Source organism: Bos indicus, chromosome 25 (genome assembly GCF_029378745.1).
Source record: "Bos indicus isolate NIAB-ARS_2022 breed Sahiwal x Tharparkar chromosome 25, NIAB-ARS_B.indTharparkar_mat_pri_1.0, whole genome shotgun sequence".
NCBI classification, from domain to species: Eukaryota; Metazoa; Chordata; class Mammalia; order Artiodactyla; family Bovidae; genus Bos; species Bos indicus.
This window is the reverse complement of record NC_091784.1, coordinates 3,010,283-3,037,448: the sequence shown is the minus strand read 5'-3', so window position 1 is coordinate 3,037,448 and position 27,166 is coordinate 3,010,283. Positions and strand designations below refer to the sequence as shown.

At 56.3% G+C, this 27,166-nt stretch overlaps 1 protein-coding gene across 8 annotated transcripts; it reads right to left on the bottom strand.

The window, feature by feature from the left end:
• Positions 1 to 519: 519 nt before the first annotated feature.
• TBC1D24 (TBC1 domain family member 24) lies at positions 520 to 27,166 on the bottom strand. 8 transcript variants are annotated; one of them, XM_070779481.1, is made up of 10 exons: positions 27,051 to 27,166; positions 10,486 to 10,598; positions 8,371 to 9,441; positions 7,804 to 7,821; positions 7,143 to 7,301; positions 5,957 to 6,020; positions 4,958 to 5,053; positions 4,496 to 4,718; positions 3,928 to 4,087; positions 520 to 3,264 (listed from the first exon to the last, which is right to left on the bottom strand). In XM_070779481.1, the coding sequence occupies exons 3-9, from the start codon at positions 9,333 to 9,335 to the stop codon at positions 3,933 to 3,935; spliced, it is 1,680 nt and encodes a 559-aa protein (XP_070635582.1). In that variant the 5' UTR covers positions 9,336 to 9,441; positions 10,486 to 10,598; positions 27,051 to 27,166; the 3' UTR covers positions 520 to 3,264; positions 3,928 to 3,932. The 8 variants fall into 8 exon arrangements, with proteins under 8 accessions (XP_070635582.1, XP_070635581.1, XP_070635577.1 ...); XM_070779480.1 differs by having other exon boundaries at positions 520 to 4,087; positions 10,475 to 10,598; XM_070779476.1 differs by having other exon boundaries at positions 520 to 4,087.

The window sequence follows — 27,166 nt, the reverse complement described above, 5'->3', positions numbered from 1 at the left end:
ATTCTTTTATTTTTTGGCCGTGCCACACAGCACATGGGATCCTAGCTCCCCAACCAGGGATTGAACCCGCATCTGCTGCATAGGAAGGGTGGAGTCTTAATCACTGGACCACCAACGAAGTCCCAGGATCCTTTCGATTCTTGTCTGAGAAGTCTGGGCCACGATTTCTGATGGGCATTCCTTACGTTTACAGAGCACGTCTACATGCCGGGAGCCATGAACAAGATCTGTCAGGGGAAGCCTCAGTTGGCACCACCCAGGGCTGCAGGGTATCTTCCTCAGCTATGGAAAAACTTCTCCTTGTCCATCACAGTCACGTCCAGCGCCTCCTTCAGGAACTCCCAACCCTCTGAAATGTTCTTCTATCAAATACTTCACAGTGATGTTGATCCATTTGTTCACATTAACTTTATTTAGGACTCAAAACTAACACTGACCAAACATATCACTGAATCACTTGTTTTTACTTTTTCCAAAGTTAGATTTTTGCTTCATTGCCACATTCAATCACCACACGTATTTTCACAAGGTCCTTGGAATTTTTTTATTACATTCATTGAAATGCTCCAGATCGTCAGTCCAACAATCCATTTTTCAGCCAACAATCATGCTACATGTGTGACAAGAGGGTCAAATTATTCACACAACTCTTTCTTCTTTTCCCTCTTTTGCTTGTAAACTTCTGACAAGACGTGTCCTTTGCCAGTCAAGGTGCTTCAGGGTAAAACAGAACAGGGGAGGGCTGTGTCTCTGCGTGAAGATAGAAACAGGGATGGGGACGGCACGGCCTCGTCCCTGGATGAGATCGGGCCCGCAGGCTCCCCTGACCAGGGTTGCGTCTCGTGGGGAGCCTGATGGAGTGGCCAGTCTTGGGCTTCAGTGATCCAGGGTGGCAGCTTTTGTTAGCTGGTGTGTCCCTTGTCACAGTACGCGTCTGCTGACTCTGCTTCCTTGGCCCCAAGCACGGTGTGGACGAATTCCCCGTGGTAGGGTGAAACGAGTGGTCTGCACACGTGGGAGGCATTTTAGCGCCAGTCACCAGCCACGTGACCTGACATGGATATAATTAAGAACATAAACTCCTTTTCCACAACAGGTTATTTTAAAAAATGCACACACTTTCCTTTCTGCCAAACTCGACGACGTCGGGTGAGACACTTCACGGTGTGCCCGGCACTCCCGCCTGACCCGGCGACTTCTCTGTGCAGAGAGGACATGGGGAGGGTGGCTGAGATGCACCGGACAGCCTCATTATGGCGATGTGTTCCTAAGATCAGTGTTAGGGAATTTGACGACATTCAGAATTTAATTAAAATGTGGGAAAATAAACAGTTGTAAAGATTAGATCTGTTCCTGCAACAAAAATCACTACAGAAAAACAGGGACTCTGAATACAGACTGCAGTTTAAGTTTCCAGTGACTACGAATGTTCATTTCTTGGGTTTCATAAATGAGCTGGGAATGGGTGGGGGAGGGAGCTCTATACCCTCCATGAAACTCCTCTGTAAGTCTAAAATTATCTCAAAATAAAGTGACAAAAACTGAATCTCCTAAATATAAGGTATGTAAGGAGATTATTATAAGGGCTCTGTGGCTTCAGGAAATTGATAAATTTGAAGACCTTGTGAAATCTTCAGAATTTTCTAAAACAAGTTGCCCTGAAAAACTAAAAAAAAAAAAGAACGTATAAAAATAGGAAAAATTGAATACTTATTTTAATTCAATAATTAAAATGGAAAAACTCATAAAATACAATGGACTTACTCTTGTAATATAAACTGTTTTAGGAAAACTGATTTTCTGAACCCTTAAATGCATACAGTCTACTTTGATAATGAACTGCTTTAAACTATGTTCAATTTTTTTCTTAAAATACATTTTCAAATGTTTCTAGAAAAACAAATGTAATTCACTGTACTATTCATAAATCTTTGGCTAATTTTTAACAGAAAATGGTAATAATAATCAGGAAGAAATAACAGAATGGCAACAAAATTAATTATACTCTATTTGGGAAGACCGAATATCAGATAACAAGGACAGGAATCAGAATAAAAAAATTGAAGATAATAATCACACATACTTTTAGTTTAGCTGAAAAGTTAGGGCGAAGATACGAAATTCAAAGAAAGTGAGTATCGTGCATGCACACACAAAGATCTCATGTACAGAAATGGTGACTCATCAGCTGCCACTGCCGAGTTGGGTGGAGGGGGGCCCTGGGGCAGTCTCAGAGGATCCTGTGGAATTACTCAGCAGGAAAAGAACTCCGCAGATCAGGAGGTTCACAGAGGGGCATGAAAGGGTGCTCAGGTGTGCCTTCAGCTGCTTCTGAAAGGCCGCGCATTGAAAAGGCCTTTGATGTTCCGTGACCGGACTGACAAGCAGGAGGAGAGCCGGGGTGGGGCGGGACACCCGGGGAGGTCCCTCTGGTTGAATAAAGCAGACTTGGATCCCTGCAGTTCACACAGCTGTTTAATGAACACCGAAGCACAGGTGAGGGCTGAGGGGGCTCGAGGAGGGGCAGCGAGGGCTGTGGTGTCTGGGGAGGAAGCTGCCCCCAGCCAGCACCTCTCCCCTCTGCAGGCCTCTCAGCAGCCCTGTGGGGACGGCAGCGCAGGGTGAACGGCCCCATTTTACAGTTGGGGAAACTGAGTTCCAGACAGGTTCACCGGCCTGCCCAAAGCCACACAGGGTTCCTGGTGTGTCCTTCCGTATCGCCATGGCCGGGCTTGGTGGACATCTGAGGAGGTGGGCAGGGAGGATGCACGCCCCGCAGGATGAGCACAGGGGTGGGGGCGCATGGGGCACCGAGGGGACAGGATCCCCAGCCCTGGAGTGTCCACGTCTCTCCTCCCACTGGGTGGCCGGGCCCTCAGGACCAGCTGAGGGAATCACGGGTGGAGGGCCGCCCTTCAGGCCCAGGCGGCACTGTGAGATGGATGCACAGACGGTGCGTCAGGAAAGTCCATGTGGCAGGAGCTGGGAGGGCGGGCGGCACCAGGTCGGGGAGGCGCGATAAGACAGCGCGTGTGAGGGGTCGGACGGGACCCCAGGCCAGGTCACTGCAGTCAAGTGGGGCCATGGCAGGGAGCTTGGGGAGCTAAGGAGGCCTGGAACTGGAGAAGAGGAGGCTGCAGAAGGCTCCGTGGGTCCCAGCTTCTCCAGGCAGGGCCCAGAAATACTGCTGGCTGGTGTGGGGTCCATCCCAGAGGGCCCTTCCAGGCATAACTCTACCCTGAGGCCCAGCAGAGGCTTCAGTCTCTGCAGAAACACAAGGACAAGCACCATCCCCTCCGGCCCTTGGCCCTCCCCGGGGAGGGGCCCTCCCTGGGGAAGGGCCTGGAGCCCTGCACGCAGCTCGTCCTCCCTGCTTTCACCAGCGGTTCCTGTCCAAAGGGGGCCCAGGGGAGGCGGGAACTGAGTAAGAAGCTCCAGGCAGATGCTCCCGCCAGGAACAGTCAACAGGGCGCCTGCGGTCTCCGGGGACCCACAGCCCAGGGCCCCAACCACAGCAGGCCAGCAGGAGCTGCAGGGCCTCCTCGGGAGATGCCCAGAGGCACCAGCAGGGGGAGCCGCGTGCCCACACTTGGGCAGGCTCCTTGGCCCCAGCCGGCTCGCCCAGCCCCAGTACCCTCTCACCCCAGGGGACTGAGGCTCAGGGGCCATAGACCCCAGCCTCCCGCACGGGATGCCTGCCCAGAGGCCAGCCAGGGCCTGAGTCCAGGACGAAGGAGTAGCAAGTATGGCAGGTCTGGGAGGGCCAGCTGCGGCCGTGGCACCACTGCCTAGATAAGTACTGTGCCCAGCTGCACCTTGACAGTGCCCACATATGTGGGGACTCACTGCCACCTCCGTGAGGAGGGGCCCAGGTACCACCCCCACCTCTCCCCACCCACAGCGGCAGCTCAGTCACCAATGGCTCACTCCTGTCACTGGATGTCAGGATCCTGGAAGCCCCAGGCCTCCACAGCGGCGATAAGGAAGTTCTCAGAGCAGAGGGGCTGGTTGTTGAAAGTGTCGCAGTGGCCCGTGCGGCCCCGGTTCAGGTCCCCATCGATGTACAGTGCCGGGCCGCCCCCTCCACCTGCGGGACACTCGGTCAGTGGCTGCCCTGTGGCAAGCGCTGTCCCTGGGGACCCTCCTCCTGCTCCCAAGCCTCTCCCTTCGGACCAGGCAAGTCTTGGGCCGGCCTTGTCCAGCCCTGCCAGAGGCCTCTGTAAAGCCACGGGGCTGTTCTCTACTCCAACCTGTCCCCCGTCTCCCAGCATGCAGCCTCAGGTCCCATGCTCCCCATGTGCCTGCTCCACCCCCAACGAGCTGCTGCCTTCTTCCTGCCGTTGCGGGGGCTCTGCCTGTCCCTCAGGTGAGGCACCTACCACCCGGCTCAGCCAGGACTGGCCCGCGGCTTCGGCACCCATGACCCTGTACCCTCCTCCCAGCTAAGTGACCGTGGACAGGCAGGAGCCGGCCAGACGTGGAGGGCGGCACCCACCTATGATGAGGCAGTCGCTGCCCCCTGCCATGAACAGGGACTCTGTCTTGGAGGGCAGATTGAAGTGCCGAGTAGCCAGGAACGGCGAGAGGCGGTCTGCGGGCTCAGAGGACACAGAGTGGCTGGGGGAGGGCGGAACGGTGGTGGGCTCCAGGGGCGCGGGCTTGGTCAGCTCTGGGTGTTTGATGACCACCCACTCGTAGCGCTGGACCTCGGGCTGCAGCTGAGGACAAAGGCCGGTGTGAGGACTTGACCCGCGGCGCCCGCTCGCCCCCAGGGCTCGTCGTCCGTGCCCAGTGCGAGGACCCGAGCTAGGGGCGGGAGCCAGCGCACACCGTGCCGCAGACGGCTGCCTGCTCTCGGAGCTCATCTCTAAGGGTCACACCCAGCAGGTGACGGAGGCGCGTCTGGAAGTAAGCAGGGTCACGTGAGGGGGTGACCTCCCACAGGGGGCCCACTCACCCTAAACACGAAGCACTCTCCAGTCCCGAAGAAGCCCAGCTTGCCCCCAAACTTGTTTCTCTCACTCCAGTCTGTTGACAGGTAGGCGCCACACACCTGGGGAGGAAGACCCAGGGGGAGGCTGCACCTGGCGTGCCCACGGGAGCCCCCCAGCACTCAGGGCAGCTGAGACCCGAGGCTCAGCCACAGCCCCACCCCCTCCAGCCCACCGGAGGGCCAGGGCTGAAGTGTGGAGGGGGGACCGGCAGGGCTCAGGCTTGGAGGCTGCCTTGCCCACTGTCGGCTCCTGGGATATTTCCATTTCCCACCTGGGCACGGAAGCCTGGGGACAAGCCAGTGTCCACACTCCAACTATGGGCATCAGCCCAGGGAGACCCCTCAGATGGGAGCTTCCAGGAGGCACCTGCTCAAGAAACACTTGCCAGGCCTCCTATCAGCCGGCAAAATGCTTGATTTCACCATTAGAGTCACTCCTCCGAGTGGTTACGGAGGTATCTGATACTCGGGTCACCTGCTGTAACAGACCCCCAGGCTCCTCCTGGGAGCCGGATGCAAGGTCTGAGGCCGAGGAGACAGTCCTGCAGGTGCAGCTGGGTGTCTGGGAGCCACCAGAGCACGCAGACACTCGCTTTTATAGACACCTTAATTACGTTCCAGATGACAGCCACTGCAGAGAACAAGGCTCTGAGAACTACCTGCTGGGGTGGAGAAGGGGAAGGCGCCGGCAGACTGCTGCAGGAGGGCGTGGGGCTTTGCTCACCTGGCATTTCCGCAGAGTTCCCCTAGACTGCTGGGCTGGTCAGGCTGGGGGTCTGGACCCCCAGGGAAACAGGGAGGCCCTGGGAACTGGGGGGTCATGTGAGGAGGCTAGATTTACCTCTCTGTGGAGGGCAAGCCCCGCTCTGTACCCCTAAGCCCAGGAAACCTGAGTGGGGGCTACGAGGGAACACCCACCCTCCCAAAAGGCTGGGAACCAGGGTCCCCCTGGCTGGTCCTTACCTCCTTCTGCGTAGTCTTGATCAGCAGGACAGTGGGCTCTCGTCCTTCGCACTGGAAGTAGAACCTGGGGGCAGAGAACGCCCTTGCCAGTCTGACAGCAGCGCCCGCCTCTGCCTCCCTCCCCCCAGCCGCTACTGACCCTGGCTGCCCAGGGCGGACAGACCTGACACCTGCTCGTCCTCCTCTCCCAGGAACCAGGCACATGGCTTAGATGGCAGCACCTGGGCTTGGGCGCTTCTGCCAACAGGGAGCCCCAGCCAGGAGGCCGCAAGCCAAGTGGTCAGAGCCCTAGACATTCTGCCCTGATATGCCCAGAGCAGAAGCGGCAGGGCAGACGGCCCCTAGCAGATAGCCATGCGCCAAGTGCTTTGGGGAAGCCAGAACCAGAGGAACAGGTCTGTGCTCTGGGAAAGCTTGGAGTGTTCTTGGGTGCTGGCAGCACCAGGGAGCCAGGAGGAGGCCTGAGGCCACTGGTGTGCCAGCGCAGGTGCCCAGGGTTTGGCTAGCATCCCTCTGTGGGCCTCCCACACCACATTGGCTAGCTATGCCAGAATGTGTGGGTGGCTCTTGACAGTGTCCATCATGGGCCCCTCTGTCTGCATTGCCTATGACCCAAGGCAGAGTGCAGGTCAGAAGCCACCTGAGGCTCTCGGGGCAGCACCTGGCAGAGCACGCCAGGGAGATGGGGTGCCTTGGGGGAAGCCTGCCAGAATCCCCTGGACACTGGCCATGGCCCAGCACAGCCCATAGGGCCAAGATGGACCTGGTGTGGACTGGTGAAATGGGGGTGGAAGAGCAGTATCCAAGGCTGGCCGCCTCGAGTTGTCCTGAAGTTTTGTAAGCTCGGGGGCGGGGGAGTCTGCGCCTGACCAACACCATGCCTGTGTGAGACCCCGGAGCCCTGCGTGTGCTGCAGTGACTCTAACCCTAACTCCTGCAGTGGGGGTGGCCCTGGAGTAAGAGATGCTCAGAAAAGGAGCTCCCAAGTCTAGGCCCCAGGAAGAGGCAGGGCCTTGCCCAGGTACCCGTGTCCGTAGGCCTGGGTCCAGCTGGACTGTGACCTCCAGGACGTGAGGGCAGGATGAGAAGCTGGGCAACCCCACACCTTCTGCTCCATCTGGCCCTTGGAGTCCAGACCTTGGCACGTCGAGGGGGCAGGCCCAGGGCCCTGCCTCCAGAGCGCTACCTGGTCAGGCTGTATCCATGCTGCAGTGAGGAGAAGAGCAGGAGGGGCTGGCAGAGGGCGAACCGCTCAGGGACCCACGACCAGATGTCTCTCATCTCCTTCACACCGACGATCTCTGAGTGGAAGTTGTCTGCATGAACAGCCAGGTGCACAAACTGCCTGTGGGAGCGGGCAGAGGTCAGAGCAGAGCTGCAGCCCCAGCCCCGGCCATGCACCCCGCCTCCTCCCAGGAGGGGCGAGCCTCTCGTGGGAGCTCAGCCTGGAGGGAACTTCTTACCTGTGGAGCCAGGTCAGAGCCTGGTCCTAGGGGCCCCTCAGGAGGGCACGGGGTAGAGCCGGCCCTGGAGTCCTGTTCCCACCCCGCTACAGAGGGGAGAAAGCCCAGCCCAGGGGCGGCAACGAAAGCCCCTTCTCTAAGAAACGGGGACAGAGACAGTCAGCTCTGGCAAGACAATGCTTCCAAGCCAGCCAAGCACTGACAGCAGGCAAACAGACAGACAGACGGGCCTGAACATCAGCCAGGCTCTGTGGCAGCACTGCTGAAGCCAGCCCTGAGAGCCAGAGCAAGCAGCTGGGCTGGAAGACAGAGAGGAGCCAGAACAAGCAGCCGGGCTGGAAGGCAGAGAGAAGCCAGGTGTGGAGACACGGTTTCCAGACCTACCTTTTAGAAAGTGAAACACTGAAAAACAGGAGGAAGCAATGGACATGGAGAAGAGGCAGAAAAATAAAACAGACAAGGAGAGGTTAGTGGCAAGTACTAACACCCAGGACACGCCTGCCTTTGGCCCACAAGAAAGGCTTCCACATCTACACCTGGGGCACAGCAGCGGCCGCTGATGTCTCAGAACACACAGGCCCTCCCCAGGCTGGCTCCCCAGGTGGCTGTGCTCGGGATGGGGCCACCAGCACGGGAGCCCGGAGCTGAGGGCCGGGCAGCAAGAGCAGCCCCAGAGTGACCCAGCGAGGCCAGCCTGGCTCCCTCCTGGGCCCACGGGCACCACCGTCAGCTCCAGCCTCCATCTCGGCCACAGGCCCCGCGCCCACAGCTGCCCTGGCCACCCGCAGCTACACCAGACAGGCCCTGTCCCCTGGCCGGTGTTTTTCTGCATGCGCACGGAGGGCTTACTGGCCAGCCAGCCGGACGAGCTCAGGCCCCAAGCCCCCAGGGTGCTTCCTCACAGGCCCCACCCCATCTGGGCCCCAGACGTGGCCCCAGTGGCCTGCCTACCTCTTCTGCTTGACGGTGATGCCCTTCTGCTTCAGAGCTTTTTCGTTGGCCATCTGCAGGAGCTGAATCTCCTTCCGAGAGAAGAGGCGGATGGCAAACGCCTTCTCCAGCAGTTTCTCGGGAGATACAGTCTTGGCGATGTCCCTGACGAAGGCGCGGATGTCCTGCTTCACGTTGTCCGACTCGAGCGGCTGCCCCGCCCTCACCTTGTGGAAGAACTTGAGGATGGCCAGTGCCACGCGGTACAGCACCTTGTAACCCTCCACCAGGAAGACGTCAAAGACACGGGCGAAGTAGCTGAGGGGCAGCTCCCCGAAGAGCCAGCGCTGCCAGTCTGAGTACACCTGCAGGACGTCCTCCGACACGGCCACCATCAGCTTGTGGGCCGCCTGGCAGTACTTGTTCACCAGGTCCCCGAACGTCATGCAGGAGGACTCGAAGGCCAGGAAGCTCTGGTCTACCAGCTTCCTGCTGGAGTCGTTGCAGGCCAGGATGCGGCAGGCCTTCTCAAAGCACTCAGCCTCATCGGCGCTGTAGTGCAACAGCAGGGCCACGACGGCGGGCAGTGCGGGGCAGAAGGACACGTCGGGGAACTGGTTGCTGATGCACAGCAGGATCTTGCGCACAGCGCCCTCGCCCTTTGAGTTCAGGCAGTAGCTGGGCACCTGCGTGTTGTCCACAAACTCGGGCAGGGGCAGGCTGGCGCTACTGTGCTTGCCCACGATCTTGCCAACGATGTCTCTGTACACGCTGGCATCGGGGGTGACTGTGCGGCAGGGGATGTCCCGAATCAGGCGTTGGTACACCTGCCCCCGCAGGGCGTAGCTACGGGCCCAGTAGCCCTGGCGTGCCAGCTGCTTCAGCTCCTGCAGCTCTGTGCAGCTCAGCTCCTTGGGCCCCAGGTCCGGGATGGCCGAGTCCATCTTGTCTCTGTCCACAAAGCAGTTGTAGGCTGGGGGGTGCATCGTGCAGGGAGTGCCCGGGGTCGGGGGCAGGAGGGGTCAAAGGGCAGCTACATCCACCGGCACCCTCTCCGAGGCTTCTTGGCTAACCTGTCTGCCATCCCATGCCCTACAGGATTAAAAACCATGCTTAATAACGCACGTGGCATGAAGGTTTACATTTAAAAAAAAGAGTCTGTTTTAATTTTTCTACAAAGTTATCAGTAGGGCTTCCCTTTAAGATAAGTGGAAATTCTTGAGAATTCACTACGGATTCTGGAGCATAACTTCTTTTCATAGGGCTTCTGCAGGTACTGGGAGAGGTCACACAGGCTCTAGGTCATGAGAAAAGGCTTTGAGAGGCTGACTCAGCTGTAAATACCTCTTTGCTCAGGGGTGGTGGCCCACCTGGCCCTCACTCTTCCCTTTGCAGCCTGGGAGCCTCTGAAATGAGCCACTGGTCCGGAAGGTCACCAGACACTGCGTTCCAGCTCGCACAGGCTCACAGCCTCTGCCCGGCCGTGTGTCATGAGCAGGACACACACCTACTCTGCCCCACGGTCACTGGCCTGGAACCTGGATACTGGCTCTTAACTTTCTAAAAATAGCAGCTAAGCTGCAGGTAGGCATTCCACAGAAGAGTCACTGGTGGGAAGAAGACATGAGGGTGGAGAAATAAACGGAAGGTGTCACAGCTTCAGAATCAGAAATTTCTGGAACCAAATAAGCCGGAGGTATTGGGGGATTTGGTACCATCTCTCCATTATGGGTGGGCTTCCTTGGTTGCTCAGAGGTTAAAGCGTCTGCCTGCAATGCGGGAGACCTGGGTTCGATCCCTGGGTCGGGAAGATCCCCTGGAGAAGGAAATGGCAACCACTCCAGTATTCTTGCCTGGAGAATCCCATGGACGGAGGAGCCTGGTGGGCTACATCCACGGGGTCGCAAACAGTCGGACACAACTGAGCGACTTAGCTTTCTCCATTATGGGCATCTATTGAGATTCCTGTAGACATTTTTTAAAAAAACGGGTAACAGGTGCTATTTGAAACTCCAGCTGCATGGGGACAGAGAGATGGAAGTCTAGCTCTCGGAAGTCTACCACAGTCTGATGTCTGTTTTTGCCAGAGGCTACTGTCCTCAGCACAGAAGTACTAAACACGCACCTCAGACTAACCTTTCTGCCTGGGATGGTACACTGTCTGGAGATCTCACAAAGGTTTGTTTGCCTCGGTGATCTTCGGTAAATGATCAGAGCATTCCTGTTTTGCTTGCATCAAGAACATTTATCTGAAAACAGAAAAAGCAAGCAATACTTTAGAAATACTGAGTGGAAAGAACTGTAAGGTGAAATCTGTGTGTGTCTTGAGGAAGCACCTTAACATGGCGGTGGTTTTTAACTTTTTTATTGAAGGATAATTGCTTTACAGAATTGTATTGTTGTGTTTAATTGTTAAAAATATACATGACAAACGTTACCATTTTAAACATTTGTGAGTGTACAGTTCAGTGGCATTAAGAACATTCACAAGGCTGCACCACCATCAGCATCATATCTGAACTTTTTCATCTCTCCAAATGAAACTGCACCCATTAAACACCAACTCCCAATTCCCAGCCTCCAGCCCCTGGTAACCACCACCCTGCTTTCTATGAATTCGACCACTTTGGGCACCTAGTATTAGTAGAATCATACAATATCTGTCCTTTAGTGTCTGGCTTATTTCACTGATCATAATGTCCTCAAGGTTTATCAGGGTTGACAGCATGGATGAGAATGCGATAGTGAACGTGAGAGTCACTCAGTCGTATCCAGCTCTTTGCCACCCCGTGGACTGTAGCCCATGAAACTCTCCAGGCCAGAATACTGGAGTGGGTAGCCTTTCCCTTCTCCAGGGGATCTTCCCAACCCAGGGATCGAACCCAGGTCTCCGTGTTCCACGCGGATTCTTTACCACCTGGGCCACAAGGGAAGCCCAAGAATACTGGAGTGGGTAGCCTATCCTTCTCTAGCGGATCTTCCCAACCCAGGAATCAAATTGGGGTCTCCTGCATTGCAGGCAGATTCTGTACCAACTGAGCTATCAGGGAAGCCCATGTATAGTATATATTTTAAAACTCAAGACTATTATTTAGAGCAGTTTTAGGTCCACAGCAAAATTGAGAGGATAGTACAGAGGTCTCACATACTCTCTGTCCATGTAGGCACAGCCTCAACATTATTAACCTTCCCCACAGATGAGACATTTGCTACAACTGATGAGCTTAAACTGACACATCACCGAATCTATGAATTAAAGAGGATTCCTTCTTGGTGTCATACATTCTATGAGTTTGGACACATGTAAAATGACATGTAACCTTATTATAGTATCATAAAAAGCCCCACCTGTTCATCTCTGCCCCCTGCAACATCAGAACTTCATTCCTCCTTGTGGCTGATAATATCCCACTGTATGCACAAAACATGCTTTGTCTGTCGATGGACATCTGGGTTGTTCCTACCTTCCGGCTGTTGGGAGTAATGCTGCTGTGAACACGGCTGAGTGTCTGTCCAAGTCCCTGGATATATGTCTTTACAGGGACTTTCCCACAGAAATGAAGTTTTGTTGACAACATCCATTTACCTCATCCCGTTGGAAGAGCCTTGCCTGCAGCGAGACCAGGTGCCGCAAATGCTGGAAATTTCTTCCCCAGAAAAGAACCCCAAATAGCAGCTAGTCTGTCTGCTCTATTCTGGGAAGGACAGCAGTTAGGGGCCCCCGTTTCCCCAGGCTGCAAATTACCTCTAGAGTCTCATCCTTCACTCTAGGCTCCGAGCACACTAACCTCTGGAGGGACCCCAGGCCTATCCTGTTTTCTTGAATAGAACCTGCTCCTTGTCAGGGCAATAAACATGTTTATAAACAGAACAAGAGCGGGGCAGGACAGTGCCAAACCTCACTCAGCTGCCCTAAGATTCAGGTTGAATATTAAACTGGAAACTCTAAAAACGGTTATTGTACCTTGTAAATTCCTTCAGAAAGGACCTTCAGGGAGAAGCAGACCAACGTTTTGTGTTTTGTTTCCTTGTTGTTTTTGGCTGTGCCACATGGCATGTTGGATCTTAGTTCCCTACCAGGAATCAAACTGACACCCCCTGTGGTGGAAGCACCTGAGCACTAACCACTAGACCACCAGGGAAGCCCCCCACAATTTTATTTGTTGCAACAAGTGGCCAGGGACTCCGAGGCAAAGACAGGAGCAGAAGAGCCCAGAGGAACTCTCTGGATCCCTGCAGGCCTCCTCCCACCTAAGAGCATTTCTGGAGAAGGGCAAACAAAGTTGTGCTGACCTCCTGAGGGGTCAATGAAGCCAGGTCCCAGGGCAGCTTTTTGTCTGGTTTGGTCTTTACATGAATGCATAATCACAAAAACATCAACTAACATAAAATCACAGAGTACAAACGCACAGTCCTGCTTAAGCTACCGCTCAATCCCACTGCCTCTCCTCCCTAAGGCTACCACCCTCACATCTGAGTTCATGAAGCTGCTTCCTGCGCGCAGGAGTGCAGGCGTTCACAGCACACGCTGGCTGAGGGGAGGGGGAGGCAGCAGCCAGGAAACAGACACAGTCACCAGACAGGACCCTCACCTGGGCCACACGGCCTCCCCAGCTGTCCCTCCCGCGGCTGGCCACACCACCCACACCGTCCACGCCACCTGCCCCGCAAGGGACGCAGGCCTCACCTGCTCTCGCAGCGCCCAGCACCCAACAGAGGGGCCGGGCCCAGGAAGGCAGCCGTGCTCCCACCCTCACCCGGTGGGCAGTCGTAGAGGCTGGCTGGAGCTCCAGCAGGGAGCGAGCCAGTCTGAAGCCACTGGGCCGGGCTGGAGTTTGCCCTGCCGCTGGCTGGGCTGGCCTCAGGAAAGCCTTACCTCCTCCCTGAACGCAGATGTCTCTAAAACAGAGCCCAAGAACACAAGCCTGGCTTGGGCCCTGAGCCCCCACGGCGCCTGTGGGTCGAGTTCTCCGCCTGGCGCGCTGGCCGGGCGTGGGGACAGGCACAACCCACTCTCTCCCTCTAGCCCTGCGGCAGCCCGGGGCAGGTGGCCACTCTTCCTGGCCAGCAGGGGCCCTGGAAAACCTTTCCCTTGGCCTCAGGAAGGTGAGGGAGGGAACGAATTCTAATCACAAACTCTGCACTCGCCCTGGGGCCACCCCACCCCCAGTCTCAAGTTCACTGCAGAGGGGCAGGGCAGGCCACTGGGGGTGCCTGTCCATCAGTCTGCGGGCAGGGCTGCCCGGGGCCACGGCTCCCAGCCTTGGATCACAGGAAGGAACTCTGCGTTTCTGCCCTGAGCTTGGGCCTAATATGCAATTCTGGGCAAACAGGAAAAATTCCACTCTACTTCCTCCTGTTGGACTCACAAGAACAGCTGACAGTGGTCCTTTCGGGCAGTAGGGATGCCACACAGCCGGTCCAGAGAGTGGTGGCCACTTTAGGGGGAGTCATCAGGGAGTCTCCCCCATCCGAGCGTAAGTGCTGAGACGGAAGCTGACAGAGGAGCTGAGGAAAGGCCCCGAGGCGGAAGGGACCGGGGTGCTGGAGGAGGGGAGGGCGTCCGGTACGCTGGGCACAGTGAGACACAGGGTGGGGGTGCGGAGGAGTCCCAGTTACCCGAGTGTGGGCAGGGAAGGGACGCGCCCCAACAGCCAGACTAACAGCTGACTGCCGTAGGGATGAGCCGTGCCTGCTCCCTGAAGGCACTCTCCCGCCTGGCACGCCAGGGCAGCGCTCCCCGCTCCCCCGGCTCCCAGCTCAGGGGCTCTGGGGGTGGGGTCAGGAGGGCCAGTGCGGCTCAGCCACAGAGGCTGCAGGCAGGGTTCCCCCAGGGCCCGGGGAGGCGCCTGTTCTGTTCCGGATGGGAGGGTCCCTCTGAATGGCCCTGCCTGGCACCCCTCCCCGCTGTGTGGCCGTTTTCCCACCCGGAAGCCCCTCCAGTCACTGTCATGCCTTCCCTCAGGAACAGAGTCCAGGCTTCCTAATGGAAAGCAAGTCTACCTTAAAAAGTTAAAAATAAAGCATTCGGTGGGACTCAGTGACCTCTGCTCAGGGGGTTAGGCCCCCCTCTGCAGTGCTCAGCTGGCAGCCCCACGGGCCCTGGGCCAGGCAGCTTTGCTGAGGAGGGGGTTCTGGGGACCATGCTCCAGCCAGGAGCAGTCACGGGAGCCTGGCTATGCCCTCCCTGGGGAGCCCCCTGAGTGTGCCCACAGGAGGAGGGAGGTGGCTGTGGGTGGGAGGCGCCCTGGGTCCCCTGTGCCCGGCGACTCTGCTCCAGGGCCAGGGCCGCCCTCCTGGTAGACCCCAGACAGGGAGTGGGGCAGAGAGAGAAAGTGGTCATGGGAGAAGGACAGAGCGCACGGGGCCCCCTCCTGCCCCATTTAAGGGCCATTGGACAGACTCCACAGTGGGCTGCCAGGCAATGCAACCTCATCCCTGTCTCCTTCAACCCACGGCAGGTAACTTCACAGTGAGGAAACGGATGCAGAGAGGGCTCTGGGGGCCCTGCACAGGCAGAACCCAGCCAGCAGCTTCCAGAGAGAGCCTGAAGTGTGCTCGAAGGCCCCCCTCAGGAGCGCAGCTCACCCAGGGGGCAGCCCCACAGCCCCTGTCCTCAGGCCTGGCTCCACATGCCATGGGGCTCCAGCCGTGGTCGGACGGGTCATGAAACATGAAACTTCTGCCTGCCTCACTATGTAAGTGGGGAATGTGATTCTCCCAAACAACTGGATTTGAAAAACAAAAAACTCGCTTTCAAGTGACAAACAGACCCCTATTTTAAGTCTGGGGAGATTCTAAACCACCTAACCACACTAGGCGCTCTGCCCCCTTATAAACTGCCTCTCTGGGAGTGCCCAGCACTCCTTCCGCCCCCTTGACTCAAACTTTTATTTGTTTTACAAACTTCTCCGTAGCTGCCTGTTCTGGGCAGGGCCCCGGGGACACAAGCATAAGAGACAGCTCTCCAGGAGACCTATGGTCACAGCGCCCGCGGTGAGACGAGAGGTCAGCAGGGCGCTGACCACCCAGCAGGGCACGGACTCTGCATGCGTGCCAGAGGGATAAGGACCCCAGGGTGTGTGACAATGGGGATGGGGCAAATGCAAACGGGGGAGCTCCTGGGAGGTGGGGCAGGAGCTGTCATCCCCACACGAGGGAGCAGAAGAGCCAAGGCAGAAGGTGACACATCAGATCGGCATTTCAGAGAAAACCCTGGTGGCCAAGGAGGAAAGAGGGCAGAGTCCAGAAGCAGAGGCAGGACAAGTCGGGGGTGGACTCCACCAGACACGCTGAGCTGGGGTGGGGGACAAAGGCCCCAGCAGTGAACAGAGAATGCTGGCCCAGGGCTGGGGTGGAGGAGGCGCTCCCTGGGGGGCTGTGAAGGGCTGAGGCTGGAGGAGAAGTTGGGCTGCTGTGCTGAGGCCCTGCCCAGACACCCAGCCGTCAGCCCTCACCCCCACACTGGCCCCTGGACTCCTCTGTCACCCCATGGGCTTCGCACATGGCCCCTCCACATACCCAGAGCCCCCCGAGGAGCTGACTGTGGCCCAGCTGGCAGGAGACAGCCTTGCGCAGAGGGAGGGGGGCTTGGACGCTGCCCAGTCCCGCTGACCCCTGCCCAGCCCGCCCACCCAGGCCCTGCGCCCGTCCTGGCAGCAGGAACAGCTCAGGTCTGAGCTCCCGGTGCTCAGCCTGGCCGGGCCTTAGTCACTGCGCCACAGGACAGCCGGTGGCGAGGCTGTCTCAGTTGTTCCCTCCTCGCGGGACACTCCCCGCCTGTTTCCTGGAAGTGCGGTCAGGAAACAGAGAAGGAAGAGGAAGGAGGCTGGGTCCAGCCCTGCAGACCGCAGACCAAGGATGGGGTGGCAGACAGGGAGGCGGGTAGCGAGGCAAGCGGTCCCGGGCCCGGGGAGTCCCGCGTGACCAAGAGAGCAGTGCCTCTCGGGCAGTGTCCCCAGCGAGGGCAGGCAGGGCGACGGGTCCCTGACACCTGGTGGCCCCACTCCGCCCTTAAGGTGTGTGGAGCGTGGGTGAGAAAGACACAGGACCAGTCACTGCCTGAAAAGAAGATACGCAGGGGGCCAGGCAGGAACGTGGCGGCAGGACAGGGAAGGGCAGATGACATGCGCTGGGGGGTCGGGTGTGCGGCTCTACGCTCAGGGTGCTTGGGTAGAGGAGCAGGGCAGGGGGCACGGCCCAGGGCGTCTGGACCGGTGAATAGGGAAGAGTGGGAGGCGCTCTGAGGCAGAGAAGGGGGGGATGGTGGGCGTTATCCCTCGGCCTCCACTAGGACAGCCAGAGGGGAGGTGAGGGGGGCCTGGGCGCGGCAGGTCTGGAGCAGGATGTGGGCCAAGTCTGTCTAAGCCTGGCCTCCTCACGGCAGGCCTGGGGTGCCCAGCCACCCACAGGCGGACACCAGGGAAACGCTCAAGCCCACTCCCGAGGCCTCGGCGACACAGCCTCGGGACTGTCAGGGATGGGGCAGGAGGGCACTCCCCTCCCGGCCCAAGGCCTCAGCAGTCAGATGCCTGCCCGCGCCCCGCCCCGGCCGCTGGCGGCTGACGGGGTGACAGGGCCACCGACCACAGCCTGACATGCCGCATTCGCTTCCCTCGCTGCCCTGCTTTACCACCCTCGCCCGAGCTCCAGCTCTCTTCTTGCTCTGGAACCTGTTTGTGGGAAATAGCCCCCCACCCCACCCTCTCCCTTAATGCACCCTTCCTCCAGGCCAGAGAGCAGGGGCCCTGCCTGCCTCTCTCCAGGGTCTCCCCACCCACCACCCACTTCATTCCGGTTCTTGGCCCCCTTCTCTCAGCTGCCTCACTACAGGCCATCAAAGGTCAAGCAAGCTGGCCTGGCTCAAAGCTCCCCAGCTTCAGCTGCTCTCTTTCTGAGCTGGCCTACACTCTGTCTGTGGTGTTTCTCTCTAAATAAACCCACTTCTTGTCTCTCATTGAATTCTTTCTGCGATGAGACATCAAGAACCTGAGCTTCAGTAAGTCCTAAGACCAGGTGTGTGATCTCAAGCGCCATGAAGGGACAGTGATAAGGTAAGAAAACATTGAGAGTTAGGTCTTGGTCCGAGACAGGCCTGTGGGATGCCCGAGCCAGGCGTACCGGGGAGGACGCTCCAGCAATGTCTGCCTGCTTCTGTCAGGCCTGTCAACCCCAAATGCTTTGGGGCTCTGATCAGGAACCTAGCTCTGGACCAGAAGGATGGCAGCCGTCGGCCTGGTCTGCTGTAGGAAGGTGGTGTGGAATGGCTATGCTCAGGCGCGTCCGACCACAGGGCCAGGACAGGCCTGTTGAGGCAGGATTTGATACTCCAGACTCTGTTCCTTGACTCTGACGTTTAGTCTCCTACGTTCTACATTTACTCCTGTTTTATATCTTGCTTCTCTTAACCCCAGAAGACCTGTGTAACTGCCAAGACGGACTTCTTATTGACAAGTGCTGACCCTTTGAACTGAGCAACTCCTGCTCATTGTCAACGCCGCTGGGGACACCTTCTGTGCTGTCCTTTTGCAACAACTTTTCAGGCGCTGGTGCCTGGTTGAAGACTGCTTTGGGAGGGATAGCATCTATGATCTAGGTGCAAATCTTGATCAGACTGAGCAGCTAGACACATCACCTCGGGCTTGGGTCTAGAAAGGGTTGCGTTAATCTGGCTAATATCCCTCTGGGCCATATACTCCAGGGTTGGGAAAGATTCAGACAACAGGAATTTTTAAAAGTACCCTATATTCAAATTTTCATGACTCTGTATCTAGGCAGTGGAACCCAAAAGGAATTTAAGGCATGTCTAGCTCGGAGGGATGACTCTAGGAAAAACACAGAGGACATTTTACTGACTCCCACAATGGGACCATGCAGTGCACTGAGTGGTGTACGAGGCCATCTCTGAGGCAAACCCACAACGGAATTACCTTGTGAATGCCACTGACAGAGACAGATGGCCATGTGACTGACCGCAACATATCAAGCACGCTAAAGGACACGCCCACAGGCACTGACAGCTCCAAGGGTGACCCAAAGGCCAAAAAGTGGGTGCTGGCTCAACTCCTGGAGATCCCCACCCTTTCCCCAAATTGCTAAAAGAATCCTCCCACTCATTAGCCTGTGAAATTACCCAGTCCATAAAAGCTAACCAAACCATATTCCGAGGCCCCTCTCACCTTCTGAGATAGCCTACACTGTGATAAGAGTGTTTTTCTCTAAATAAATCCACTTCTTACCTATCACTCTGTCTCTCACTGAATTCTTTATGTGATGAGACACCAAGTGAGCTTCACTAAGCTCTGAAACCAGGTGTGCGATCTCGGCTAGAAAACCAGGTGTGTGATCTCGGCTGGAAAACCGTGGATTTTGACTGGGTTCCAGTCCTAGTACGTGGATTCAAGTCCCAATCTGAGTTATATAATTTCAGTTGGAAGAAACTTACAGTAAAATCTATTAATTATAAAAATGTTAAAAAACTTCAACAGGGACAGGATGAAAAGCCTGCGGTCTTCGAAGGGAGACTAGTGGAGGCTTTCAGGAAACACACGAATGAGAATCCTCCTCTCTGGAGGGACACGCCCTTTTGACTAAGCACTTCATAGCCCAGTCTACCCTAGACATCAAGCACAAAATTCAGAAAGCATCTGCTGGTCATCAGGCTCCAATGAATGATTTGTTTCAACTGGCTTACTCAGTTTTCAGTAACAGGAAGTTGTCTGCAAAGGCTGAAGATACCCACAGAAATATGCAAAAGGCCCAAATGACGCTACTGATTTTGTCCCCTCAGGGACTACCAAAGGGGAATCGGCTTTTCTGGTGGGCCACTAGGTGCAGGGGCACCCAGACAAGACCAGGGTACCCTGTGTAGACAGAAGGGGCACTAAGGGAGGACTGCAATGTATGTGTCCTTTGCAAAGAGCCAGGGCATTGGAAGAGGGAATACCCCAGATGCCAGAGAGTGACGTGGTCCTCCTGGCTATTGATGGTTTTAGTCAGAAGACTGAAGGAGAGGACCTTCCTGGTGGTCCAGTGGCTAAAACTCCATCTCCCAATGCAGGGGCCCTGAGTTTGATCCCTGGTCAGGGAACTAGATTCCACACACCACAGCTGAGAGTTCTTACAGTTTCATCAAGGAGGTTCACAGAAAGGCTGCTATGGAAGCAGTTACAACAACTTCACATCAAGATGATGGCTATGTGAGCATTCCAGTCCACATCGACTTAAAACAAGGAGCTGTCCTGCCCCTGAGGCCCCAAGATCAGGCATCCACAGATTTTTACACCTTCAAAGGCAGAGTCGATGCCTCTGATCAACCTTGAAGCAGTTACACAAGGCAGACCACTGCCCCTCTGTTTCCCGTGAGAATATGGGAGTAAAATCTCTGAGAGGGTAAAGACAGGAGGGAAGGGGCAGGGCACAACCTCAAAACCCCCACACTAACACTCCTCCCACTCACCAGCCCATGAAATTACCCACCCCTCTGAAAACCGACAGCCCCATATCCCGGTGCTGTTCTCGCTTTCTGAGTTGGCCCACACAGTCTGTGGAGTGTTTCTCTCTAAATAAATCCACCTCTTACCTATTAAAAAAAAAAATCCCTCCCCAGCTTTAGAAGCCTTTACATCTCTGGTGCTTCGTCTGCAGCCTTGCCGGCCCCAGGGGCTCTTCATCCTGGGCACACACCACAAACATGCTGACTGCCCTGGAGCGCTTCGCTTCCCCACTCCCACTTGCCACAAGTCCATCTGCCCTCCCCACGAGCCCTTTGGGGTTTACTCCCTTGTCTGCTCGGCCTGACCCGACCCTCCAAACCTCCGCTCCATCACTCACGGGCTCCAGTTTCAGCTACTTGGCAGAATCCCCGTGAGAAGCCAGCCTGACGGCACGCTTCCCTACACTCGCACACCAACCACAGAGGCAAAGTCACACCACCCCACTCGAGGGCCCCGGAGATGCCTGGAAGCCCTTCACTTGCCTCCAGGCACCCTCTCCTAGCCCCACGGCAGCTGACAGGTTCACACCTCCCGCTCTCCTCGAGAACTGGGTGTCAGGCCAGAGCACCGACTCCTGTCTGACCCTGGCCCTTGATCTGCAACCCCCACCCTTGGTTCTGGATCTCAACTCTTAGGACTCCGACTCTCCTGCATCTGTAATGCTCCCTCTCTGGTTAGCCAGGCCCTCAACCCCAACCACAGCATCTGAAACTCCCCTTGAGCTAAGCCTGTCCTCTTTCTTTTCTCCCCTGTCAAGCCCTCGATGGCTTTACTGCGAGCTGCCAGACCTAACAGACAACTCTGAGTTCTTATCTCTCTGACGCACACAGCTGACCCCACTGCTCTCAGCGCTCAGCTCTCCTTCCCCCAGGCCTCCCAAAACCCCTCCCTCTCATCCGTCTCCTCCTCTCTCTGGCAGCCACTGCTCCTGTTCCTCAAATGTTCCTTTTGCAGAAGTCCATCCTCTTCCCGGCTTCCCTGAGGGCCCAGTGGTAAAGAATCCACTTGCAATGAAGAAGACTCAGGTTTGATCCCTGGGTCAGGAAGACCGCCTCAAGGAGGAAATGGCAACCCACTAGTCTTCTTGCCTGGAAAACCCCATGGACAGAGGAGCCTGGTGGGCTACAGTCCCTGGGGTCGCAAAGAGTCAGACATGACTGAGCAGGCACGTCCATCCTCTTCTAAGCCTAGATTTCTTAGGTCCCATACCTCCAAGTGTTTTGCTGAAACCTCCTAGCCTTCACACACTCCCCGTAAAAGGCAGCTAGCTCTGACTCCCAAACAGCTATGGCCTGCTCTCCCCTTGAAACCCTCTCCCGTCCACTGGCCCTGACCGCTTAGGCATTTGGCCCTACCTGCCCTCCAATGGTGGCTTCAGGAGTCTTGACAATGGGAAGGGGGAAAGGTGGGACACGCTGGTTCTTCATTCTCCTCTCAGGCGAATGTGCTTCAAATGCTCCCTCCTTCACCGGCCCTTCCAGACTCCTGACCCTGCAGGCAGGGCTGACCTCCCCGCCTCCTTCTCCAAATCTGTTTGAACTTGGCACACCTGTGATGACCTGCTTATGAGTGCAGCTCTTCTACCCTACTGGGACTTGGAGCCAGGCGTCTCACATCACACACTCAGTGCACCCAAGGAGGAGGAAATAGAGAAGGAAACAGACGGAGACTCAGGAAAATCCCAGACCACTTGGGCCCGAGAAGGAAATTTAACTCTAAACCACAGGGGCCATTCAGCAACTTGTCTGTTCTAGGTATGTGTGCTTCCCAGCAGGCATCCTCATGCAATGAGATGGCAGGCTGGGTTCTGCCTCAGCCCTGAAGCAGCACGGGGCATTTTTCAAATACTAGTGGCAACTGGCATTCCACAGTGCCAGTTACCGGGAACCCGATAGGGGGCCCTTGGCTGACAGCACACAATGGAGGGCACGTGCCAGGCATAAAGGGGTGTAACCACCGAGGAGGTATTAGTCACAGCACCGCAGGCCAGCTTTTCTGCTAGTACGTCGCAAGTTCAAATGCAGATCTTAGTGGTGGCACCTGGGCCTATGGATGGGACCTGAGCGGGGTGAAGTCCTAACGGTATTAGCCACTCAAAAAGGTTCCCTGCAGGGAATTCCCTAGCGGTCCAGTGATTGAGACTCGGTGCTTTCAATGCCCTGACCCAGGTCTGATCCCTAGTTGAGGAACTAATTTTCTTCAAGCAAGCTGCTGGTTTGGTCTACCCACAGACGGAGGCTGGGATTGCAATGGGGCTCCGCTAATTCAGGATCTTTATCTTCTGAGTTTAAAAGGTCCTCCCAGCAGTAGGTCTGGGAAAACACCCCCCAAGGGCACAGGAGAATCCAACTAGCTGCACAGAATGAGAAGCAGCAGAAGGAAGCCCAGCTGTCAGAAGCTAGAATCCTGACTGGTCTGAATTCCAAGCAAGGCACGGGTGACAGGCGTGCCTCCGAAGGCTGGCACATAGCAGGCTCTCGGCAAGCATCTTCAGGCGTGACTGCAGAGTGGGCTGGGAGGGAATCTTGCAGGCTGAATCATTTCAACAGGCATTCGAGACGCTTTCTGAATGCCACTGTGCTGAGTGCTGGAACACGAGGATGCAAGGCCACCCCTTTGCTCAGCAAGCTTCAGGATGCGGGGACATGATGTACTGACCCTACCAACTCAGGTGCGGATGCTGTGAGGGAGAAGCACAGGGTGTCTGGGCCCCCAGCCCACGAGGAAAGAGGGGCCTGGGAGCCTTGCCCCGCCAGCACCCGCCTGGCCTAGATCCTGAAGGCTGAGGCGGCATGCACCCAGGAAGCAGCAGAAACAGCCCTGGAGAGCACAGCTGCTTGGGGCCAGTGAGTGTCATTCATGGCTCATATTCAAAGACACTTCTACGGTCCAGCTTCATCGGCTCCAAGAAGCCACAGGGTCTGGGTTCACCGGGCTACCGAGAAAGGAGTGCGTGCCTGTGTGCTGGGAGGTGGGGGAGGAGACGACCCAGGGAGGCAGGGAAAGAAAGCAGAGGCAGGCGGAGTGAACACACACCTAAGGCTCCCTCTAAGGCCCACAAGTTTAGGAAGACAGGAAGGCGGGAACCATGCCTGCCGAGAAAGGAATTACAGAGGGTAATCAGGGAATGAGGACAAACGGATTCAAGGGAAGGCTGAAGGGACAGAAGCCAGAAGAGCTCTTGGTGGGAATCAGGTAACTGAGCTTCATCTACGCAGCGAGAGGGCTTTTATTGGTAACAGAATCTCCCATCAGCAAACAATTGGTATCCAATTAAAATTGTGTAACAATTAGGTGGACACACAGTTTCAGGTTATGTGAAACAGGCCAAGCCTTGTATAGTGGCTTCTCAATGGCCTGTAAGAGGAGAGCACAGCCTGGGCGGGCTGGAGGAAGAAAGCATGACCGCTCACGCATGACCCCTGCGAGCAGCTCCGTCGGCAATATCCAGTGGAGATGGCTAAGGTCCAAGAGCCAGGCAGGGGACCGGGACTGCACAGGACAGAAGGAGAGCTTGTCTCCTGTGCCCCTCCGTGAGCAGGCTCCGAAAGGGGCGAAGGTCACTGCTAACAGCACTCGAGAGACCAGACAGCCTTGTGGGGCCCCGTGCCTCCTGTGGGCAAACAGGAACTCCTTGTGCAACGCCAGCCTTTCCTTATCCTCTCCCGGCGGCCCCTCGGCGTGGGGACAAGCCTGGGAGGAAGCACTACACACTTGGCCTCTGTATCCTCAACAGTCCTTCTAAAGTCCTGCCGTCTCTAACGCTGAGGCACTACACAGAAACGGGTCCCGGGAGGAGAGCGAGAGGACCCACAGAGTTCTCAGATCTCTCTCTAGATCTGAGAAGGTCTCTTTCCAGAGATCTAGTGGTGAGAACTCGCTGAGAGGACCAACCCTCAGGCTGGAGAATGAGGTCCTTTGAGATGAGTGACAATCTGGAACTTTCTCAAAAGGCAAACAAACACATTTGATAGGAAGGCCCTGGGAATCAATTATGTGATTTTGCACCTTTGGTATCTTACATTTTGCTGTTTAACCAACAACCTGAGGCTCTGTGACAAATATAAGAAGCCCACTATCCTGCCCCCATCCCCTTAAAAGGCAGGAGGTAATCAATCAGATTTTTGTTACCTTATCTACTCTGTCCTATGGATGTGAAGCATCAGGCCTCTCCAGGGTCAGTCTTCTTTCTCTCACTCCACACACACTCCTGGAAGGGCACACCCCATACCCTGGCTTCAGTGCCCACATAGGAAGGAGCTCTCACAGCTCCAGAGCAGTCTCTATCAAGGAGTTGTTAAGGACTCAGCTCAGCCTCTCCACACCACCCGTCGTCACCCACTCCAGGCCTGTCCCTTCCAGCACACAGCGCAGCCCAGCCCTGCCAAGTCACCCAGCCTCGGAGTGTTCCCGAAGTTCTCCTCCACCCCTGGCCCTTCCCGTCCCCGCGGGCACCTGTCTTGTGGTCTTGCTCTTTCTTTTGTTCCCACTGGCTTTCCTTGGTGCTGGGCCTTCCGGTGTTCTGTTAACCATCCCGACTCAGTGCAGCCTTGCACCAACCCACCCCAAGTCACACATGAGGGCACAATCTGACCAGTCACTCACAAACCCAAGATCCCTGAGTGGCTCCCCACCGCTTTCAGGGCAAAATGCAAACTGGAGACTGGTACTCATGGCTCTCCTGACAGCCACTAGCTTAGCTCCCTAACTCCATCTCCCTCTCCTCACTCCAAACACCAATGCTACCCATTGCCCTTCTTCCAACAGCTGGGAGACTGCCCTGGTACTTCACACACTGTCCCTTAGCCAAGAAGTCTCTCCTTTACGTGGCTGTTCTTAAAAAGAATCCCACATGACTTGTGGGATCTTAGTTCCCTGACCAGGGACTGAATCTGTGCCCTTGGCAGTGACAGCACAAAGTTCTAACCACTGGACAGCCAGGAAATTCCCTGATGTTCAAAATTTAATTTAAGTGCTTCTCAGGAGCCACCACCAAGGGCGAGCTGGATCCACCCCTCTGTGCCCACAGCAAGCTCAGCCCACCTCAGTGGGAGTGCTGCCCGCTATGCCACAGCTCGCTGACCTGTCTCCTCACTGCACCCTCATCTCCTCTAGGGCACAGGCTCACTCAACTCTGTAGCTGCAGAGCACGGGGCACAAGTCCTCATCACGTGAAGTATGACTTGGATAAATTTGTGTTTAAAGAACAACGAAAATCATCAAATAATGAATTTAGGTTGGTCTTTAGTGAAAAGCCCAAGGTACCGCTTCTTTGATATTATCTCCATTTGGAAAGTGACACTTGAAACAGCCACTGAAACTGCTGCTTCGAGGTGAAAAGGCTCTCTTTCTTCCCTGCACAGAGTTGTCATAACAGAGAAGGTATGCTCAAACAGGTAAAACATTGAACAGGGTAAATGTTAAGTGCTTTTTTATAACCTGCTTATTGTCCTTATGTACTTCAAACCAGAAACCATCTAAAAGGAAACACTTAAATATGTCTTCTGAGATCGGCTCAGACTGCAACGAGACTTGGGAGCAACATGGTGTGCCCAAGGTCACTTGGCTGGCTGGACAGTCCTGGCAGGTGTGGCCAGTGACAGCTAGCACAGCTCACCTGCAGGTGAACTTGCAAATCCAGGCGGTGAATCCTGTTGTCATTATGAAAAGCCTGCCTAGATAACTAGATTACTTCTACGTGCCCTGAAGGTCACCGTTCACCAGACAAAAACTACTGCACTCGTTTCAGCACCTAGTTCATTTCAGCATTCTCTGTGAGGCAATAGGGGAGCAGAGACGACTGTGACTTCGCCCAGCTCTGCTCACAGGGAGAGACAGGTTTCTAAACAAAGCGCTGGCTCCTGAATAAGCCCTGCTTCTACAGGCTTTAGCTAAGGGCTGAGAAGATTAAATGACGAACAACCTTCAGGATAGAGAAAGCACATGTTGTGGGTTATAGCACTGTTAGAAATGGTAACTGTAATGCCTTTGCGAGAGTTCTTGATCTTTTCCTACCTTGGTTTGTTTCTCCCGGCCCTGATCCCTTAAAAAGGAAAGAACCAGCACACCTGTCTTCAAGACTATTAAGTAAATGCTTAGAGGAGGCTACTATGTGCTGGGGCAAGAAGATGGAGGGGAGCCCCCACGTTTAAGTAGGGTAAACCAGTATTCCTGCCAATAGTGGAATTTTTTTTTCCCCTCCTGTAATTGTCTACAAGTTCCTGCTGACGTCAGAGCAAACATACAGAGAAATAAGAAAAATCACTTGCAAATGCTTCTACTGGCCCTGGAAAGGCAGACAGACAGACTCCTCACTAGGAATAAGCAGCTGGCCAAAGATCTCAAGATCAGCATCACAGCAACAGCCACATGAGGTGGGGACTGTGCCTCCCAGGCACACCTCTATCCTAACAGTCAACCCACGCCACCACCTAGCCCAGTGGGTGCTCACACTGCCTCTGGCCTTTAGTGTCAGCCCAGCAGGCGGTGATTTAGGAGGCCCAGTGCTTCCTACCGAGTAAGTGTCCCCTACCGAGTAAGGCCATCAGGGCACCAACACCCTTCCTAGGAGAGGACCTTGACCTCCCCAGGCCCATCCCCAACCCCCAGGTGTGCTTTCTCAAGGCTGAGGAGTACAGTGCTCAGGAGCCCTGTGGAAACGCTTCTGTCCCCAGCACAGCCCAGCGGCCACCCGAGGGTACAAGTCACCCCAGACCCGCCGGGCAGGGCTCAGAGGCTGCGTAGATACCTAGGCGGCAGGCGGGCGGGGTGCCAACCTGGAGCAAGCGGGGGAGGGTCGGGACGGGAGCAGTTTGCAGGTCTTCCAAGACAGAGCGTTATCACACAATCTGTTACAGTTTCGAATCCAGAAGAGAACTCCCCACCCCACAGAGCCCGAAAAGCACCCGAGGAAGGAGTACCCCGGAGCCAGCTCATTCCCACCGCCGCCTCGCCTGAGCCGCCCGCCGGACCGACAGCGCCGAGATGGGGGTCCCGCGCAGGGCCCAGGACCGCTCCGGCCCCACGTCGCGCCCCGCCGGGCGCTGGGGGCAGTGGGCAGCGCCGGCCGCGGGCCCCGGACCCCCAACCCGCGTCGCGGCCGGCCCCCGCGTTCCTCGGTCAGCACGCCCGGGCCGCGGTGACAGCCGACCCCCCACCCCCACGGCCCCCGCGCCCGCCTGCCCGCCGGCCCCGCCGCGCACCTACCTACCCTCCTGCGGCGCCGGCCGCGAGCCCACCTCCGCCCGCCGCGCAGCTTTCTCCTCAGCTCGCCGCGCGCCCCGGCGCCGGCGCGTCTGCGCACGCGCGCGCGCGGCCCCGCC